The sequence below is a fragment of the Chrysemys picta genome, chromosome 2 (assembly GCF_011386835.1).
Source record: "Chrysemys picta bellii isolate R12L10 chromosome 2, ASM1138683v2, whole genome shotgun sequence".
Taxonomy (NCBI): Eukaryota; Metazoa; Chordata; order Testudines; family Emydidae; genus Chrysemys; species Chrysemys picta.
In genome coordinates, this window is record NC_088792.1 from 41,862,515 (window position 1) to 41,882,779 (window position 20,265).

At 39.8% G+C, this 20,265-nt stretch overlaps 1 protein-coding gene across 3 annotated transcripts in view; it reads right to left on the reverse strand.

The window, feature by feature from the left end:
• The window catches only part of STAM (signal transducing adaptor molecule), a 62,867-nt gene that overhangs the window by 3,088 nt on the left and 39,514 nt on the right, over positions 1 to 20,265 (reverse strand). For 2 of the 3 annotated variants that reach the window (XM_005308131.5, XM_065583030.1), the window contains 8 exons: positions 20,126 to 20,216; positions 15,168 to 15,360; positions 11,723 to 11,817; positions 9,718 to 9,806; positions 7,869 to 7,956; positions 4,470 to 4,524; positions 3,714 to 3,867; positions 554 to 729 (listed from right to left, as the gene is read on the reverse strand). In XM_005308131.5, coding sequence (XP_005308188.1) covers positions 554 to 729; positions 3,714 to 3,867; positions 4,470 to 4,524; positions 7,869 to 7,956; positions 9,718 to 9,806; positions 11,723 to 11,817; positions 15,168 to 15,360; positions 20,126 to 20,216 — 941 coding nt within the window. The remainder of the gene's footprint in view (positions 1 to 553; positions 730 to 3,713; positions 3,868 to 4,469; positions 4,525 to 7,868; positions 7,957 to 9,717; positions 9,807 to 11,722; positions 11,818 to 15,167; positions 15,361 to 20,125; positions 20,217 to 20,265) is intronic. The other variant, XM_042857420.2, reaches the window with a different exon arrangement.

The following is a 20,265-nucleotide window of genomic DNA, read 5'->3' on the forward strand; positions in this document are numbered from 1 at the left end:
CTTTTCTTGAGGTTAATTTAAGTCCAGCTCAAACTTTTGACCCTGTATAGGCTGCTCCCTAGATACTTCCTCTACAGAGACCCACTCCCACTCCCCTTGTATCTGGGTAAATGTACAAGCCTCGCTGAGTCTGCAAAATCTACTTAACCCTTTTCCAATATGATCAGTACCTGCCAACATGGTGAGGTGTCTGAAGCAAAGAAAGGGCAATCATCCCTAATGGCACTCACCATACTTCGTGTTTTAGAACGTACTAGAAACCAGTCAGAGCAGCAGTACATGTGTATGAAGCTGCCTTGCGTGTTGTATATATTCAGTGAACATGGTTATTTGGAACCCAGCCATGCCCATGGTTTCTTCACATTGTTCTTGTGTACAACATTGTTTTGTGTACAAAGTTCATACAATTGCTAAAAATACTTTTGTTATCTAAACATCAGTCAATTATGACTAAAGTAAAGGTTGTCCAAAAACAAATTTCCCCTTAAAAGTCAGTCCTAGTTATTCAGAAAGAAATTTAAGTTTATTTAGAATAGGTAAATATTAAAATTACTTAGCATAAGATGTCTGAGCTTGCTGACTAGGCAGTCCTGAACTTGCCGATTGAGGAACCGTGCCTTGGTTGAGAGAAGGAAGTTGCTCTTGGGGAAGATTATAGCCTTGAATATGGCCCATTTGCGCACTCCCTGCCACCAAATATGTACTACTTTGAGGCTGCCCTGGGTAAACCTTAAAAAAATAAACAAAAGATGGTCATAGATAAAATAGAGGAACATATTATTGCTACTTAGTTAATTGCTAAATTCAGAATCTAAAGAAAAGTCTCTCAAGCCTTTGTCCACAAAAAGCTGTGTATTTAAAAGCAACTTGACTAATTTGTACTGTGCCATAATGTTCTAATAAACAGTGGAGAGTATTATGATTGTACCATAAATCTGCTCTTTCTCAAAAGGAAAAAGACTCCAGTACTCCAGGAATTTATTTGAGACACTACATACCAAATAGGAGTCAGTCATTAAATTTAAAAATATATATATGTTTAATTGTGGTAATTCAAAATATTACTGTAGTTTTTTCCTTCTGAATAAAAGTTAAAAATTTCAACTGTTTATCAGAGAACTGTCAGTGTATGGCAACTGTGGTCTAGCAATATGGTGCTGGCTTTCCTTTGTATGCAGCTGCTAAATGAAAATTCAAAGGTAATATTTTCTTATTTTTAGCTAACATTTTCATGTAAGTAATTGCTGAGGCTGTCATTGGGATGTTATTTGAATGGGAGGGGAGGTGGTCTGAAATAAGGCATAACTTTACTGAGTAGAATTAGCCAACAGACCAGTTTATCAAATATTAGGTTCTCCATCTCTTGATGTCCTTATATCAAGACTAGATGAGTTTCTAAAAAAACATGTTTTAGTTCAAACAAATTATTGGGCCTACTGCAGGGATAACTAGGTGAAACTCTATAGTCTGTGTTATATACAAGATCAGGGTAGTTGACTGTAATGGTCTTAAGATCTATGAATCTGAGGCACTCACTCTATTGACACAGACCACACAATGAAAGAGTATAAGAAGTCCTCATTCCGGGAATGAAGGAAGGCGTTTTCCTAGCTTCTTTAGGCCTTTATAGTGACTCCTCTCCATCCCAAAAGTCTTGTATTTCTTCTGAGGTTAGATATATGCCTCTTTGTAAGGCAGCTAAATCATTTGCTATGGGTGTCTGCTGAACCGGATTACGTGTAGGTGCAGAGACTCAGGATTTCTAATGATTTGTTCCGATGTCATTATGCAAAGAAAAGGCAGTTGTCAGAAGACATCACAGATAAATGGATGGGTTTAATTATGGAAGAACCAATTCTGCCAGTAATGTTTACCCAAAACCACAGTGGTGGGAAATACAGAAGTTCATTAGCTGGCTCAGATTTTTGGACTTCATTAAAAAAATGAACCAACCCTTCTCTCTGATGTTTAGGAAAGTCCTTAGAAGTGACCAAATAAATAAAAGGCAATTAAGACATTGCACAGCTTGAAATACTTGACACCTCTGATATTTTCATAAACTAGAAAATAAAATGGTAAATGTGTATTAGAAGAATTACAATGGCTAACATAAAAAGAAGAACAGGAGTACTTGTGGCACCTTAGAGACTAACAAATTTATTAGAGCATAAGCTTTCGTGGACTACAGCCCAAATGGCTAACATGTTTATAAGGACTTTAGAAATCTCCATTGTATGTGAACTGAATGGAAATATGAACTAAAAGAGCTACAAGACTGTTAAGTTAGGAGAATGAATAGAGCCTTCTACATTTGAGAACCAAAAAACTGAATGATGAACTTGGTGTTGACATATAAGGTGGCATGTAGTGTACATGTAGCTACAGGCCACAGCAAAAAGCAGGCTGTGTCCACACTGCAGTGTGTAGTTTCATGTGTGGGTGAAAAGCTCTGGTGGGGGGGAGATAGCGGGGAAAAGCTTCACCAGCTCCCTGCTACTGGAGCCTTTCACTGCGATGAGGAAAGGCTTCAGCAGTTGGGAGCTGACAGAGTCTTTTCGTGCTGCCAGAATCTTTCCCTTGAGGCGAGGAAGGGCTCCAGCATCAGGGTGCTGGCAGAGCATTCCCGTCTGCTTCCCCACTGCCTCCCCTCACCTGAGACTTCCCTTGCTGCCAGTGACTTTTCCTACTCCAGGAGCAGAACACTATAAGCCACTATTTTTAGTGGTGTAGAGAAGGAAGCACAACTTGGGCATGTCGAGAGCACATGGGGTATGTACTTGCATACATACAGATGCCCTTCAGGTGTATCTTTACTCTACTCACCTAAGCCGTACCTCACCATCTACACTGCTATTTATAGCCATGCTGGGTGGCTACGGCCTCTACATGGTACTGCCAAGAAGCATGCAGATGTACCTTAAGTGTACTGCTACCCATGTAATTCTGTAATTTAAGAGCAACTCCTACACAGGGTTTTGGGCAAGAAAGATAATAGAAGAGGTTGTTTGTGATGGAAAGAACATATGGTTGAACTTAAACTTTACTGTGGCTGGTTATTTTTTGGCTTGGTGTGAAGGAACCATTTTTTTCATTTTATTTTCACACTGGCACCAGGGGCACAGGATAAGCACTTTTTTTGTAAATTTTATAAATTGAAATAAACAAAACAGAGCTAAATTAAGTCAGAATCTGTCCTAGAAAATCTTTTCAAAGCCTGCAACTGAACATGAACAAGTTTAAAGGTTCTCTTTATTTTTGTGTTGTTTCTTACATAAACAGTGTTTTGTTTAAATACAACTATAATTTGTATTTGACTGCTAATGCTGGGAACGTAGTACAGTTTAGTTCTGGAGACGACAAAACATCCTCACCTCAGGAAAAAAGATGAGATTAAGTTAACTGGTCTAAAGGTAATTAGGGAAATAAGGGAGAGGTTGCAGATTCTGTCCATAGAGGGTACCAAAGAAAATAGGTAAGGGTCATTTGCTTGCACAGAATATACACTCAGACAATAAGGCTTCCAAGTTTCTGTGATCTGCTGCTTTAAAAAGTTACTGTATATTCATTTTACTGCTGTAAGACCATTTTTTCTCATAGTGACTAACTTTGTACAATTAGTCGTAGTGCATCACTGATAACTTACAAGGCAACTTAGCCATAATCAGCTCAATAAATATTCAATATCTTCCAGGTCTTTAAAATCAAATATATACCTGAGAGCCAGAAACACCAGAAGACTGCATATAATAATGTTGGTTTGGTAGTTTTGCATACATGGAATACATTGGATCTTCGTTCATCAACTTGTTATATAATGAAAGAGCCTCCATGACCTTAACATTGAGCTCTGAAAGTTCTGAATGTTTCCTGGAATAATTAATAATATTTTAATGTAAATTGAAGTTCCCTTTTATAGAAATATCTTCATATATCATCTATCATATGGCTTACTGTACATTTTAGCTATTTATACTGAACTGGGTAATACAGTGGATCTGTACATGATGAGGTACCATAGCAAACTACTCTTACTGCATGGGAAGTGATGCCTAGACACACTGATCAAGTGTTATAACTCTGACTAGTAGTCAGAAATATTAATTCTTCATCAAGTAGACAAGCAAGACATTTTAAATTAGTTACTCCTGAGTATAGGCAGGAGATACAATATTTCAGCATTCTAAAGTTAGCAAAAGAAATCATTCACACTAAAAGTACTAGTACTCCTTTGAGATAAAATCCCCTCAGCCATCTTCCCATGAGGGACACCACTATTATTTATATTACCATACTGCCCAGGACTCCCATCATGGAGCAGGACTTTATTAACTACATGTACTTTCTCTGGCATATATTATACTGAAATTATTGATAGCAAGCCATAATGTAAACGACTGGTACTTGTGCTATTATTTCAAAAGAGTCTGAGCCTTAATAATCAGTATCAGCATATATATGTACTTTCTTACCTGTCAATATCTTCCAGCTTTTCATCAATGAGAGGTCCCATTTGGTGGCATATTGCTAGGAGAGAATTAAATATATATAATCAGAATCATGAAGATTTCAGTTGTTTGTACTGAAAATCAGAAAGTAAACATTGTTGCAAGTGCTTTAAAAAAAAAATAGCTACACCGCTACCTCGATATAACGCGACCCGATATAACACGAATTCGGATATAACGCGGTAAAGCAGTGCTCCGGAGGGGTGGGGCTGCGCACTCCGGTGGATCAAAGCAAGTTCAATATCACACGGTTTCACCTATAACGCGGTAAGATTTTTTGGCTCCCGAGGACAGCGTTATATTGAGGTAGAGGTGTACTTAAAATATTTAGACGTCAAAAGAAATTTCTAAGATCACAAATACAATTTAACTTGTGATTCATAAAAGCTAGAGTAAAAGTTGGTTATGTACCATTTTTATTAAAGGTTGAGGCCTAGCTTCTCCAAGTTAGATTTTGCAAACTGGGAAGCAACAAAACCCAGCATAAATCCCCCTCTCCCCCTTACATTTTTGAGGAAGTGGAATAACTCAAGAAGCTTTTGCAGTTCTCACTGTTTCTTCACAGTACTGCAACCCTGGAATTTGTATCAAGAAGGCAATTCTGATGATGGTCAAGATATATTAATAGACTGTTGCAAAAAATAATAATAATGCCACCTAGCTCTTATCATTTTTCACTAGATCTCAAAAGCACTTTACACAGGAGGCAAATACTATCACCATTTTATAGATGAAGAAAATTGGGAGCAGAGGTGAAGTCACTTGCCCAAGGTAACCCAGCAGACCAGTGACAGAAAAAAAATTAGTCATTAGCCTCTAGCCTCTGACTTTCTATAAATATATCAAGTTATTTTTGCAAGTTTAAAAAAGAATGGTTACCTACAGTAACTGTGCTTCTTCAAGGTGTGTTGTACGCATGGATTCCACTCTTGGTGCAAATGAGTCCTATATGCACAAGATTGGGATCTTGGCTAGCAGCATCGACTGGGGCCAGGCCTGCATCCTGTATGGCTCAAGTCCTATTCCTCCCCCACAACCGAGGGCATAAAGCAGAGCAGGCCCAGCCGCTGAGTTTCTCCACCCATACAGAATCCCAGAGGAGTACAAATCCATAAGTAGTGGGGAAGGAGGGTGCATCATGGAATTTAAGTGGACAACATGTCTCAAAGAACCACAGTCACTGTCAGGAAAGTAATCGTTCTTTCTTCAAGTGATTGTCCATTCTTGGTGACTAACAAGCGGGTATCTGTTTGCTTGGAGGTAGGTAATAGGAGTCCTACTTCAACCGTGACTGCAGGACAGCCCAAACAAAGTGGGCATCTGATCTGGAAACCTCTATTAAAGAACAATGTCTTGTAAAAGTGTGGTCTATGCTCCATGTTGCTGGGCTACAGATTTCAGAAACAGGGACATTCTTCAAAAAGGCAGCAGAGGCTGCTTAGCTAGGTGGACCTAACCTTGCTAATTCATGATGTGCCCTTATACAGCTGGGGACCCCACATAGATAATCCCAGAGGATACGGTCTGACTCAGTGGTGGGCAACCTGCGGCCCATCAGGGTAATCTGCTCGCGGGCCGCAAGACAGCTTGTTTACATTGACCATCCACAGGCACGGCTGCCCGCAGCTCCCAGTGGCCGCGGTTCGCCGTTCCCGGCCAATGGGAGCTGCGGGAAGCATTGCGAGCCACAGGGACGTGCTGGCTGCCACCTCCCACAGGTTGCCCACCACTGGTCTGACTCATAAGCCTCTCTACAAAGGCCACAAACAGTCTAGGTGCATTCCTGAATAATTTTTTCCTGTCACTATAAAAAGACAATGACCTTACTATACCAAGTGCCTGAAGTATAGTTTCCCCTAACATTGAATGAGGCTTGGGGAAGAAAACTGGGAGACAAGTATGTGGGTTCACATAGAATTCTGAAATATTCTTGGGCAGGAACTTCTTATGAAATACTGTAAGGGATACCTACCACGAGGGCCAGAATTTCACCTACCCTTTAACCTGATGTAATGGCCACTAAAAGACTGTCTTCATAGATAAGTGAAACAGACACATCTTACTAAGAGTTCAAAGTTTGTGTGTGTGTGTGGGGCGGGGGGGGGGGGGGGGGGCAGAGACATCCATCAACTATATTGAAGTCCCTAGAGTGAGGGATCTCCCAAACGGGGAGAAAAAACATGAATGGGGTCCTTAAAGAACCTTACTAGTGGAGGTAAAACACAGTGTAACCCTTCGATGGAAGGGTGATGTGCAGACATTTCTGCTAGATGAACCTGTATAGTTTCAGGGCCAATAAGCATTCCAATATTGCTGAAATGGGTGCTATCAAGGGAGACAGCTGGTGCTGAGGAAACCTCTTCTACTGAGCTTTATAAATTGGTTGGATTGATGCTTTCCTGCTTTGGAGCACAATGTCCTGAATTTCAGCTGAACAGCTTCCTTCAATGAATGTCACCTAGCCAGCATCCAGGCTCGGATGGATGCTGTTGCATGCCACAAGTTTTTTGGCATGGGGACCCTGCCGTGTGTGGAAGGGTGTAAGATATACAAAAGTGTGTGGTTTTGCCTGACCTACATATCTATCTATCTAGAAAAAATCCTGGGTCTCTGTTATGTGCCTAATGAGGTTCTGGAACACTGTGAAGTCATCCACTGAGGCAGATGTAGAGGGGTTTATTGCCTTACCTGGGGAGGAAAGTCACATAGGGGAGTAGGTGTTCTTCTCCTTGGTATTTGATGCTCTTCCTCATTTTCCTCCTGCTGCCTTTCTAGGACCTAAGGCTGCACTACTTGGGAACACTGAGGGATGGAGGAGGGGGTCTACCAATAGGGCTGTAAGCCTATGGGTCCCAGGCCTCTTCCTGCTACCTCATGAAATCTTCTCTAGAATCCCTTTCTGACTCCAATTGTGCTACCCAAGAAGGGGAAAGTGAATGGGTGCAAGATGAGAAAGAAAAGGAGGAAGTGTATCGCAAAAGCCATTCTATTGGGAGTAGCCTGCATTTGGAGAGGAGATGGTGGTACTGGGGATACCAGCTTAACTTGATGTACCAATATCTCAGAAGCTGATTGAATGGATATCACCACCCTGAATCCTGCAAAGAAGAGGTGACTCCAGTACCGGGCCCACAGTTAAGTCACTCAGTGCAGTGTTTGCTTTGGGTGTTGGGGCACCCAGGAATGCAGGTGCCAACAGAGATGCAATCTGAGAATTTAGGGGAGTGGTCTTGGCAATCAGTAGCAGGGAACCTCAGGTGGCCTGGCCTTTGCAGGCTTCTGGCCCTTAGGAGGCTGAGTCTAAAGTGCACCACAGTGGAATTCATGTGGACAATCATTCAAAAAAGAACAAAGTTTCCTTACCTTCAAGATGAAGCAGCTCTGGGAGGTCTGGCTGATCATCAGTTGGATCTGCACTTTGTAACATCTGTAACAGTTGGTCCATTTTATCCTATAAGGAAAATAAGAGAATTAGTATGGGAAAAAATAGCTGGGTTTTACATTGGATTCTCTAAGATTACTGTAATGCAATATTCCTTTATGTCCCGTCCCATCCCCCTGCCCCCGCCACACACACAATGATCTTTCTGATCCAAGATAGGGACTCTACCAGCATTAACAACATACTTAGTTTCAGCAGATATGAACAACAGTATGAGCCTTTATGTAAGATTTTCATTGCTAATAATGGTAATTATCACAGGGCCAAACACATCCCCTCCAAAAAAATAAAAAAATCCTAAGACCACAAAAGGAGCAAGAATGCTCCATTTACTCTCCTGAAAAAGTGTTATTTTAAGAAGTTTCCATTGAGTTTCTTATTTCCCAGGAGACAGTCATCCATCTGAAAGTTTCAACTGCACACAAAGCAGATGTAACTTTAAAGAAAGTCAGTAGAGAATGAAAAAGGATAAGCAATGAATATGACAAAAATGGTTTAATAACGTGAAATGCAGAATGTCCCTCATATATAAAAGTCATTCCTCAGAATTTTATTTTATAAGCAGCTTCTACTTTTCATTCTACTTCAATTACATAAGCAATGCTACCACCTAGTGGGATATGCAAGTATCTACAAAGTGCACATAGTAAGTACGCTAAAAGAAATAGCTCCAACTATATATGTATTAAAAAATAAGCCATATTTTGAAAGTATAACTAGCGGTCGATAAGCACCTAAATAAAGGAAGGGAAGGAGAAAACTAAGAGCAAAGCAGGTGCTGAGCTGCTTGGCCTTTATAGTCTCGTCTTGATGGGCAAAAAGGTGTACTTTTCAATCGTGTTAGCTCGGTACAGTTGAAAAGCCACACTAAGATGTAGTTTAACATGCTGGACGTCATGTTAACTGTGTTAAGCTAACTCAATTTAAACACACACCCCTTTTGCCCATCAAGGCATGTTTTAAGAGGAAAGCAGCATATAGTGAGAAAGCAGAAGGCTGGAACCACACAGTCTTCCCAAGAGCAGGAGGGAAAGGGAACAAGCAAGCAGCACAGCACAAATGAAATAGCAGTGGGGGCTCCCAGAAAAGAGAACACTACGAAGGGGCAGCAGAAGTAGGGGTCTCACAGAATTAGGGAGAGATGCAATTGATATTAGGAGAGTTGTAGGGCCTCAGTAACTTAAATTTGGGGAAGGGGCAGGTCATGGGCAGAAGGGAGGGATTTTGGAGAGCGAGGGTATTCCTGAAGAACAGAGAGAAGGAAGGAAAGATCTGGGGCCAGTGTGTGATCTTGGGAACAATGAGGAGATGCTGAAGGAAAGATGGCCTGAATCCTTGAGACTATTTATGATGAGGCAAGGCTGAGATTCCTGGGTAATGAAAGAAAAAGTTCCTTCAGAGACTGGGCAAAAGGCAGTGTTTACACAGGAGACATGTTGGAGAAGAGGGCCAAGATACAGTGTTTCTAAGAGATGGGACAATAAAAGTAGAATTGGGAAAAGGAAGCCCAATTTGAAAGTGAATCTGCAGTCTGAACCTACAGTTTGGTGCTAGGAACCCAACTAGGAAGCTGCTCCTAATTCAATTTAATAAGAACATATGAGAGAAGACGTGTTTAAAAAAAAAAATTGCAAGTCTGAAGTGCCTCTCCCCTTCTAGATTGTGGTCCCCTTGATATTTTGGAATATTTTTGGCCCTTGGACTGAGGAGATAGGACACCACTGGTTTAGATGCATTAAATGCTGAAAGCAGTATTTTTATTGTACGTACTTCATCAATATAAACTGGTTCAGGCTCAGGTTCTATTGTCTCTACTTGAACTTCATCACTGAACTGTACTGTTTTCTTCTCCGTTTTCACTGTAAAACACATGGACTTTTTAAAAAAAAGTAAATCTCAACTGCAAAATAAAATGTTACGCTGAAAACATTTTGTCTGCCATTTAAATTATTTGGTGGTTGAAACACATTGTAAACTTGAAACTGAAAAAAGAAACAAAGTTTAAGCAATTGAAATATTTGTTTCCTGAAAAACAAAACTGAACCTCCTGACATATTTATATTTGTAATCTTATTACTAAGCACTTAAAGACAAGGGTCAATCACTTTTGAAGATAGGACTTAGGTGCTTCTGAAAATTTTATCCAAGGCCTTTTTTAGGAGCTAGAATGTCCTCCAAGAGAAAGTAACTAAACAGATACCCTGATGTTAAAGTGCAGAGGAAAATTCTTGCTTTATCAATAATTACTTAGAAGTAAGCCCTATTTTATAATTTTATATATAGATTGATCTACAGATATATAAAATAAGATGGTAGCACCACCTATTAGGGTTGTTGATGTGTGTGTGAGCGTGAACATGTGCACGCACATGCATACTTTAAAAAAACATTTCTTGGTTGTATCCACTCCCAACTTAACATAAATTTGTCAAAAGGTAACCAAAGTACCCAACCTAACAAACCCACCAATAAGTCTAATGAAAAATTAAATCAGATTTAAATTTATAATTTGTCACCCTGAAAGCCTTATTGAATATTTAACATTTATTCTTTTTACTTAAGTGCTCAAAGAGGGTAAGACTGAACATTTTCTGTTAAAAGAAACTAACACAGCAAACTGTTCCTTTCATTCAGTACATGTCCACCAATCCTATACTTTTCTGAAGGAGTCAGAGCAGAATAGGGCAAAAAAATGAAAAAAGCACCTTCACAAATAAGAATGTTACAGCTGATTCGTTTTTAACTTTAACTTCAGCCACAGCATTGAATTGTTTCCAATTGCAAGCTGCACCTTAGGATTCTTGGAGGTAAAATGTTTGAAATTATGAAAGGTGGAAGCAATGGCCAATTCGCAGATTTCTTCTGCTGGAGCTCTCGCCTTTTCTACTTTCATCCCAGTCACTGCCCTGGTAAGCTTTATTTTTATTTTTTTTGTAGGATCAAGGATCATTTACAGAATAGTTCTCTAAGACAGGTAGATACCACTACTGTTTGTAAGGATGCAGCGGAGGATCCTTGGTTCCGCTTAACCTTATAAATGAGCTACAAAGTAGAATAACGTGGGTATACTTTAATGAAAATGTCCGAAGGGAAATAGACTTTCTGGGAGAACCGTTCTTCTTCACGTAGTCCGTTGGTCCGACGATGATGTTTTCATGCTCTCTCTTTTTGTGGATTCTAGAGTGACTCTGAAGTCCAAAGCGTGATGCACATGCTCATAAGCAGATCGGGTAGACAAAGTCCTTTGAATGGGAGATCCCTTTTACAAGAATAAACCCCAAGCCCAGGTATAGCTGTACCCGTCTCTGCAGAGTATCTGGGAAGGAAGGGTTGCCCACATTATTGGTTGTAGCATCCTATCTTCTTCTATCTGTAGGGTCCCCTGGTGCTAGTATCTGCATCTTATAGCTTAGCAGTCCCTCTTTGACAGCTGGGCATTCCACGCTAACTGCTAGAATTGCCTACTCGTGTCTCAGAACAGAACACTCTGGTGGCAGGGTCCTCAGTGGACAAGAACTTACAAGTCCCTTAGTGAAGTGACAGATTATGAATAGTTATATCTACACTGACCTAGATGTAGACAAGAACATTAGGATTGGAGGCTGTATGTTGAACTTTATTGAGATTATTATTTCGCTTGGAATAGATTCAGAACGGTTTATTTCTCATTTTTAATGGTGCTTATACCACTGTATGTGCAGACCAAAAATATCAAAACAAATATTGGGTGCATTGTGTTGTATAAATATTCTTCAGCATAAACAGTGTTACTCACTCATTTCTGGTTCAGCAGTAAGGTCAGCTGTTACAAAATTAGAGGGAAATAATCCTATTCCTTGGTGAGTTTCACCTTTCCACCAGTTTGAATCACTGAAGATTAAAAAATAGTTTTTATATAAAATGCTCTACATTACAGCATAATTCAAGTAAAAATGTGAGACATTTACATAAAAACATTTAACATGCAAACAAGTTAATTTAAACATGGGGTTCTAATGTATGTGTCCAAATATTGAGTATGAGCAGCCTGATATTTCCAAAAGCTTTTTATGGACTTCGCATGCCTCTCTTTTTTCACAGTATCCTCTTCGAAACTTTAAGATAAGAACTTAACAAGAATCCAAAAAGGACTGAATATTTATATAGATACATCCATAATTATAGTAAGGATTAAAGAGTCAGAAAAGTTTAAGAATATGAAGGTTTCTCTCCCTCTGAAAGATGGAAGTCAACCCCCAACTGACATGGATTAGTAAGAAACTTTTCCTATGGGCAGGTCATTCCTTAACTGCTCGATGCAGGATTTCTTGCACCTTCCTCTGAATCAGCTGGTAATAGACAATGCCAGAGACAGGATATTAGACTGAAAGGGCCACTGATCTAGCCTGGTATGACAATTCTAACATTTATGTTTCTGTACTGATTTTAAGCTTCTGCATTAAGGGCTTGGATCCTGCAAAGTGCTAGACAATACCAATGGGAGCGGAAGGCAATTGGCACCTTGCAGGATCAAACCCTAAATAGATGGGCAGAAAGCCAGGTATTTTGCTGAATACTGCAGAAGCCAAAAAGGTTGTCTTTGGTCCACATTGTATATTCATATTAGTTAATTAGCTAAATCTTTGTGCATTCCACTATTTCTTCTTTCTGGAAAGGCTACGTTTATATATGCATCCGACGAAGTGGGCATTCACCCATGAAAGCTTATCTGTTAGTCTTAAAGGTGCCACAGGACTCTCTGTTGCTTTTTACAGATCCAGACTAACACGGCTACCCCTCTGATACGTTTATATAGTTGATCAACAACATTTTAAAGAAAACAGAACTTTCCAGCCTTCATATAAACAGCCAAATTGTAAAATAAATACAGGGAATTTTCAGTTGGTATTACTGGGTAGGCCTGGCTTGACATAAGTAACTTGCCTCATTTCTTAATGGGTATAATAGGGAAGGTGAATGGAAGATTAAGTTGTAAATAGGGGCTTGACAAACAGTATGCTGAAATCAGGATGTCTGTGATAGCTAGGATAAGCAGCAACACCCTGATGTTAGACAAGATAAACTATAGACAAAATAAACCTGGAATGTAAAGATCAGGTTCCATGTGAACAGCATATGGATAGAGTATGCTGTACAGGGGATGGTTCCCGCAAAGTAACAAAGCCAATCCAAAAACGTGTGATTTAATGTATGGCAAATACAATGTAATGTATAAATGTATGTAGAAGAAGAAGTTGTCTGTGTAACTTTGGATGTATGGTATGCCCTATACCCAGCCCTACACTTGAGTCTGATCAACTCGACATAGCTTTGCTGTATGACAAATAAAGGAACCTGAATGACGAAATCCAAAGTCAAACTGAGGGTTCTGGATCCCAGAGAACTGGATGAAGTGTTCTCCCAGAACTGGACAAGGTGTTCTGGATAAGCCGAGTGGAAAAGTCTCAGAGGGAATCCCAACATCCTGTTTAGGTTTTTTTTACTCTCCATATTGCATCCTCACAATGACAGACTTCCTGCATTGCTGAGAGATTCCAGCACAGTCACTTGAGAAAGAAATTTATGTCTGTTTTTATTTAATACTGAGCTGTTAGTTAAGTTTTACTACTTACATAATGCCAACAGAGGCACAGGGGATTTCCTGTGATTAATAACTGGTTGGAAAAACTTGATAGTTCGAGGCAGAGTCCTTTGTTGGCATTAAACCAATCTGTAAAATGTTTTTGTTTAGTTACCAGTTTAAAAGCTGTACATGTGCTTAGAGAATGTAGATGAGACAATTTTTTAAAATATGAATTAGACAGCCAGTGATTAGTGTCTTATTTATTGTTACTAACATAAATGTCTAGAGAGTGAAGTGTATGCTTTTTTTTTTTTAAATCACCATTTCAGTGATATATACATGGCAAGATTTTAAAATCTCATCATCCCATTCAATTTAGGCCGAGTCTATATTTAAAAGATTTAGCAGCATAGCTATGTGAATTAGTGTTGTTTACAAAGTAAATAAATAAATGAACCAAAAAAACCCCCAAACAATCCTAAACACACACAACATATCTAGACCAGCAAAAGCCCGATTATACAGGCAGTTATATTAGCAAAAAAGTACTTTTGCTGGTATATCTTATTCTGGATTGGTGAGCAAAATAAGCTCTACCTGCAAATGCACTTTTTTGCTACTTAACACTAAAAGGGGTTTTGCTGGTGTAGCAACATCAACAAAACTTTTAAGTGTAGGTAAGGCCTTACTATATCAAGAATAAAAGAAAAATCTTAGAACACAGCTCAATATTTAACAGAAACAGATTTACCTTCTCCCTAGGAATCCTGTATGCTCCTGTACTTTTCAGTGATGGTATACAACAGACCATATAAAACAGATAGGATGTCTAAGGGAGAATGGAATGTGATCATAATTTGTGAATTATGCAAATTGTGCAATTTGTGAACCTAGAAAGCAAGAAATTGTAGTACAACTGAAAACGGTGAAAAACCTACTAGTTAGATCAGTTGTAGAAATGCCAAATAAACAGAAGGGAAGCAGAAGGACAGTAACCCAAAGAGTTTTGAAGATAAGTGTATGTGTATGTGTTTGTGTTTGGATAAAAAAAAAAAAAAAAGAAACCAGACACTCTGATTAGAAAGCAAATGTTCCCTGGAGAAGAAGAAGAGTTACTTGTTGCTCTAGGAGTTAAAATATGCACATAGCACAATGGAGCACTGAACCTACTTGGGGCCTCTAGATGCTACCATAGTATAAATATGAAACAGTCAAATAATTCTAATAATTACTATTCATTAGCACTGACATTGCTCTTGGAAAATTTTAATTTGTGTATAATAAAAACCTTTTTGCTAAACAAACTAGAAGATATTCAAGAACTTTGAAATAGCTAAATCCTGGATCTATTTCTTCCTCAGAAGCAGGTCTATAAACATTATAATTAAAGCAACCTGAGTACAAGAAACTGATTAAGGAAAATAAAATCCAATCCTGAGAAACAATAAACCTCCAATAGAGGAATAAAAGCATAACAGCATTGGTGTAGTGCAATATATGATCACAATACATGATAATAATGTAGATTATACTAACTAGTGTTGTCAAAAATATAGTAACTATAGAGTTTGAGGATTTAGTATTTATTTTAATATTTAACATTTGTCTGAGAAATGTACTTTAGCATGCATTACTTGTGAACATTTATGTAAGTTACCTGTCATCAAGTACAGTTATAAGTTCTCCGGCTTTAAATGTTAATTCATTATCTTCAGCAGCTTCAAAATCATAGATTGCGCGAACCTTTCGGCCCTCATGTTTGTGATTCGTTAAGAGACTTGACGTGCTCGGATACAAACTGGAAAGTGTTGTTTGCTGTGGCCTTTGTTCTTTTAAGGACAATTCAATGGCTACAAAAAGTAAATAATTTCCTTTAAAATTCACAGATACAAAAAGGGGCAGATGTAACAATTTGTAAATTTTACTCTATGCTAGTTTTGTAGTATAACTCTGTATTTGTCGCACAATACACAATTTCTTCGCTTTGTTTAGAAATAACTACATTTAGCAAAAATACTAACTTTCATCATCTTAAAGCTAATGGGCAAAATCTTGCTCAAGGTGAAGTCAATGAGAACTTTACTATAGCATTCAATGGGAACAGAATCAGTACTTAATACTTAAACATAAAGGCCTCGGTCCAAAGAAGTCAGGGGGAGTTTTTCCCATAGGTTTATGTACCTGTGGGTTTGATCCAAACATTTGCAACTCAATGAATATTTTTCTTTGGACACATGCAAATTTAATTTAAATTCTTACTAAATGCTGCTTGAAGTGTTAAAAAATAAAAAAAAATAAAAGTGGATTTTTTAAAATAGCAATAAACAGTTTATGGTTACAAGTTACATTTGGTAATACAAAAATCCTTGAAGCTGTCATCGGTCAAAGGCCAGAAATGTCCACCAACTACTAGTGCAAAAACTTTATACATATAATGAATACAAAGAATCTATATATCCATTGCTAACCTGCTTAGTCATATAGCAGGTTTCTACACTGCAACATAAGCAAAGGCTTAAATTCAGGTTCAAGCCTAACCCCCCTTCTATCTTCACTGAAATTATGCTAACCCAGGGCTCAGACTCAGGGTTCCAGCCCAAGTGAAGATGGGACCCTCAGAGTTTGAACCCTATTGCTTATGAAACCAATCACAAAGAAGGCTGTGGAACAGAATTAACAGCAAATTCTAGGTCCCAACTCGGAACAGATTTTTCATCCTCCCCCAACCCGAGGAACATCCCACTGCCAGCCTGCAGAAAAGGTGGTGAAGACCGAAGCCTCCCCAGAGCCTGTTAAGTTTCTGACTCCAAGTAAAAGTTTATTACTACAATAATGGAAGGGATTTCCGCTCTGTGAACCAATGCACAAGTTATGAGAAGCCCTGGCTGGCAGCATGTATCTACTAATGGCAGATTGTTTCAGAGCACTTTGAAATCCCCTTCCCTCCCTCCACTCCCCCGCCCACCATCACACAGAGTTCAAGATGGGAATCGGGAATTGAAAACAGTAAAAAAAAACTGCTTTAAACGGTTTTTTAACTGTAAAGTCACAGATGTTTGCCAGGGTCATTCATGTTTTCCTTTCAGTAGTAAGAGCTTGAAATTTGCCACTCTGTAATCACTGAACCATCTATGGAGCCACCTGGAAACAGTGAACTGCGTGTGTGTTTTTCAGAAACTGTCTTCTATTTCCAAATCTAATCCATTTCAGTTAGAGATAGTCCATGCTGTCTGTGGGTCACAAAATTATTTCTCCCAAGTACAAGTAGGATGACATTTTTTGTCCAGAACTGTGCCGGGGATGGGGAAGAGGAAGGCTGTAGAGGTCTGCATGCAGCAACAACAGGGTAAGCTATGTGTGAACTAATGCTGCATCCTGTTAATTCTCTCATGGATTCTGACCCAATCCTGATTATTGATAGCTGCAAACCTTTCCTGAAGCAGGAACTCTCAATATGCAGTTACATTGCAGGAAAGGGCATATTTCCAAGGGCCACCTCAGTAGCTGACTAGCCCACTCCACTCACAGATGTGCTGTTCAGTCACTATACATTTTAATACTTCTGCTGCATACACTGCAGGTTTCCCACCAACTGCTTGGAATAATATCTTCCTTTAGCAATAGGGCACCACCATAAGAAAAGTTATGTCCTTCAACATGGAACACAGGAAAAGAAAGGAAAAGGAGAATGTGGGGACAGGGAACATGTAATGGTAGAGGGTCTGTGCTGGGTTTGCATGGTTTCTGGCACTTTAAAAAAAAAAAGTTCTTCTGGTCTTTGTTTTGGGTTGTTGAAATGTCAGCTGGCCTGCTGAGCAACTGGTGACTGTTGTACTGTTTTAATACATGTTTACAAATAAAGCCTTTTATGTCATCAAGAAATTTTATTGCTATCACTGCGTCACATGATACAATCACGATTTGAGATGATAAAGATAAAAAAAAACATTCAGGAGCAATTATATATTAGTAAGCACACACTATTCTTCTATTTAGGCAGGTACAGCAATTCACATTACAATAAATTTCATATATAAACCCATGCTGCCCCCCTTCAATTCATCATGTCTTTCATAATTATAATGCATAACAACCAAGCCAAAACCCCTCCCAAGAACTGAACTGAACCCCCCCACTCCCACAAAAATTAGCCATTTTCCCCCATAAACATATTCGTACAGGTACTATTCCCCCTACTCCACTGAGCCATGCAAGTCCATAATGTGACAATACAAAGCATCCCTGACTTCTATTGTCCAGGTGTGACCAGCTCCCGCAGAGGTGGTGGCACTTCTTGGCTGAAGGCACCAATTCAGTGGCCTCATGCTGTCATAGGTCCATTCAGAGGGAAATAGCTCACCTCTGGCTTCACAAACATTGTGAAGGGCACCGCAAGCCACAATCATGCTGACAGCATTGATGACACTGGCATCCAAACAGGTTTATCAAAATCTCTAACAGAATTTCAATCTGCCAAAAGCACATTCAACCACCATTCTGCACCTGCTGAGAGTATAATTAAATCTTCTTTTGCCAGGGCCTCTGAAATCACAAGAGTTTAATAAGCCAAGGCAAAAGGGGACACGTGGGGTCCTTCAGGAAAACGGTGGGGACAGTAACTCCGCTTATGTTAATGTCATTTGGTGGGAATAGCATCACAGTCTGTCCATGAATGTAGACTCCCAAGTAGTGAAAAACTCTGGCATTGTGACCTTTTCCAGTACAGCCCATGTTGACATTGATAAATTGACCTCTGTGGTACGTGAGGGCCTACATAATTATTGAGTAGCACTCTTTATGATTTATGTACTCATGTGCTCCTTGAGGAGGACAAACTATGGCACATGAGTCCCATCAATTGCCCCAGAGCAGTTAGGAAATCCCATTCTCTCAAAGACAGCAATTACCTCCGGAATATCTTTAATGCCTGCCACCCTGGAGTAAACCACATGCCTGATTGCCTCAGAAATCTCTACCACCCTTTACCAACAGTCGACTTTCCAACACCAAATTTATTGTTAACCGACCTATAGCAATCTGGGGTAGTCAGCTTCCAGACTGTCATAGCAACCCGCTTCCGGACTGGAAGGGCGATCTCAGTTATTTCTCTTTAGGCTGGAGGGTCGGGGTAATCTTCTCACCAAGCTCCAAAATGCAGATTTCTTCATGTGAAAGTTTTGGACCCACTGCTGGTCATCACAGGTCTGCATGACAATGTGATCCCACCAAACTTTGCTTGAGGCCCAGTCTATATAGGGGGCACCAGTGGCTATGCCAATTCTATGGAGCAGCATTTGCCAGTGCAAGTCTGCCATGTCAGTGTACTCCTCCTCTGCTGCCGCCTCCTCGTCATCCTCCTTTAGTGGGACAGAAAATGCTGCCAAAACGTCCACTAGTGCTCTGCCAGTTTCCTGATACAGGAGTGAAAGTGAAAGCAAGAGAAGTTCTTCAAAAGGTGCTGGTTCCATGTTGCTGACACTGGGAATGCACAGATAAAAAAGGCTGCTCGGCAGGCTGTGTTGGCAAGCTGTTCAAACTTCCTGTAATGTGCTGGATGGGCACGAAAGTTTTCCCTCAGCACATAATGGTCAAACGGCTAGAACAGCCATATTCCAGAAGGAAGCTAGGGACTCTGGGATATGGTTGGTTTGTCTGTGTGCTGCAATGTGGACACCAGAGCCCCAGGTTTGAGCTTGGGTCAGAAAAGTCTTGGCATAGGGTTAAGAAACAGTATAGATGCTCAAGCACAGGTTCTCTAACACAGGTCTGCTGACTCCAGTTCCACTAACCCTGGGCTTACAATGCAGTGTAGATATACCCATAGTGACTTGTCAATAGACCCTGCTACAGCAGGGGTGCGTAAACTATGGCCCGGGGGCCGCATCCGTCCCTTCAAACATTTTAACCTGGCCCTCGAACTCCCGCCAGGTAGCAGGGTCCGGGGCTTGTGCCACTCTGTGCGTTCCACAGCTCCGTGTGGCTCCTGGAAGCCACGGCATGTCCCCCCACTGGCTCCTACACATAGGGGCAGCCAGGGGGCTCCGGATGCTGCCCCTGCCCCAAGTGCCGCCCCCACAGCTCCCATTGGCTGGGTAGTGCAAGCAAAAAATTTAAGCCAGCTTTGGACACCACTTGCACTGTGTGCATTGCTGATCCCATCAAGTTTTGATACTCCAGACAACTAAGGTGCCTCATCTACCCCCAAATGAGGGAGAAAACCAAGTAAAGGATTTCCACTAATTCTTTCAAAGTGAAGCTCTCCTTGAGATCACATTTAACTAGCAGGCTATTACAATGTCGCTTCACTTTTCACTTCACTAATTCAAAAAGCAGAGAATGATTTTTTTTTAATACCTATTAGTAAAAAGGAGAAAATGACTTTTAATACCTATAAGTAAAACAAAGTGTTTTTTTAATCTTTTCCGTGTTTTTTAAATATTTAAAATGGAAATAATCATAACTATGTTTACATAATCATAAACATAATCAGTCCATAAATATACTATTACACGCAGGAAAGGAGGCAAAACAAAACCGACCCTTAAGCAATATGTATTTAGTAGATATTAACAACTATATCATAAAGCATATAGATCAGAAAATAAATATACTCACCTTTTGCTAAATCTTCCTCTTCCTTTTTGTTAGCTGCCGTACCAGGATCTTTGGCTACTAGAGCTGGGCTTGCCTTTGCTTGTTCTGCAGCCTAGCCAACAGCAAAAAAGTGAAAGTTAATTACAATGGACTTTATGGCA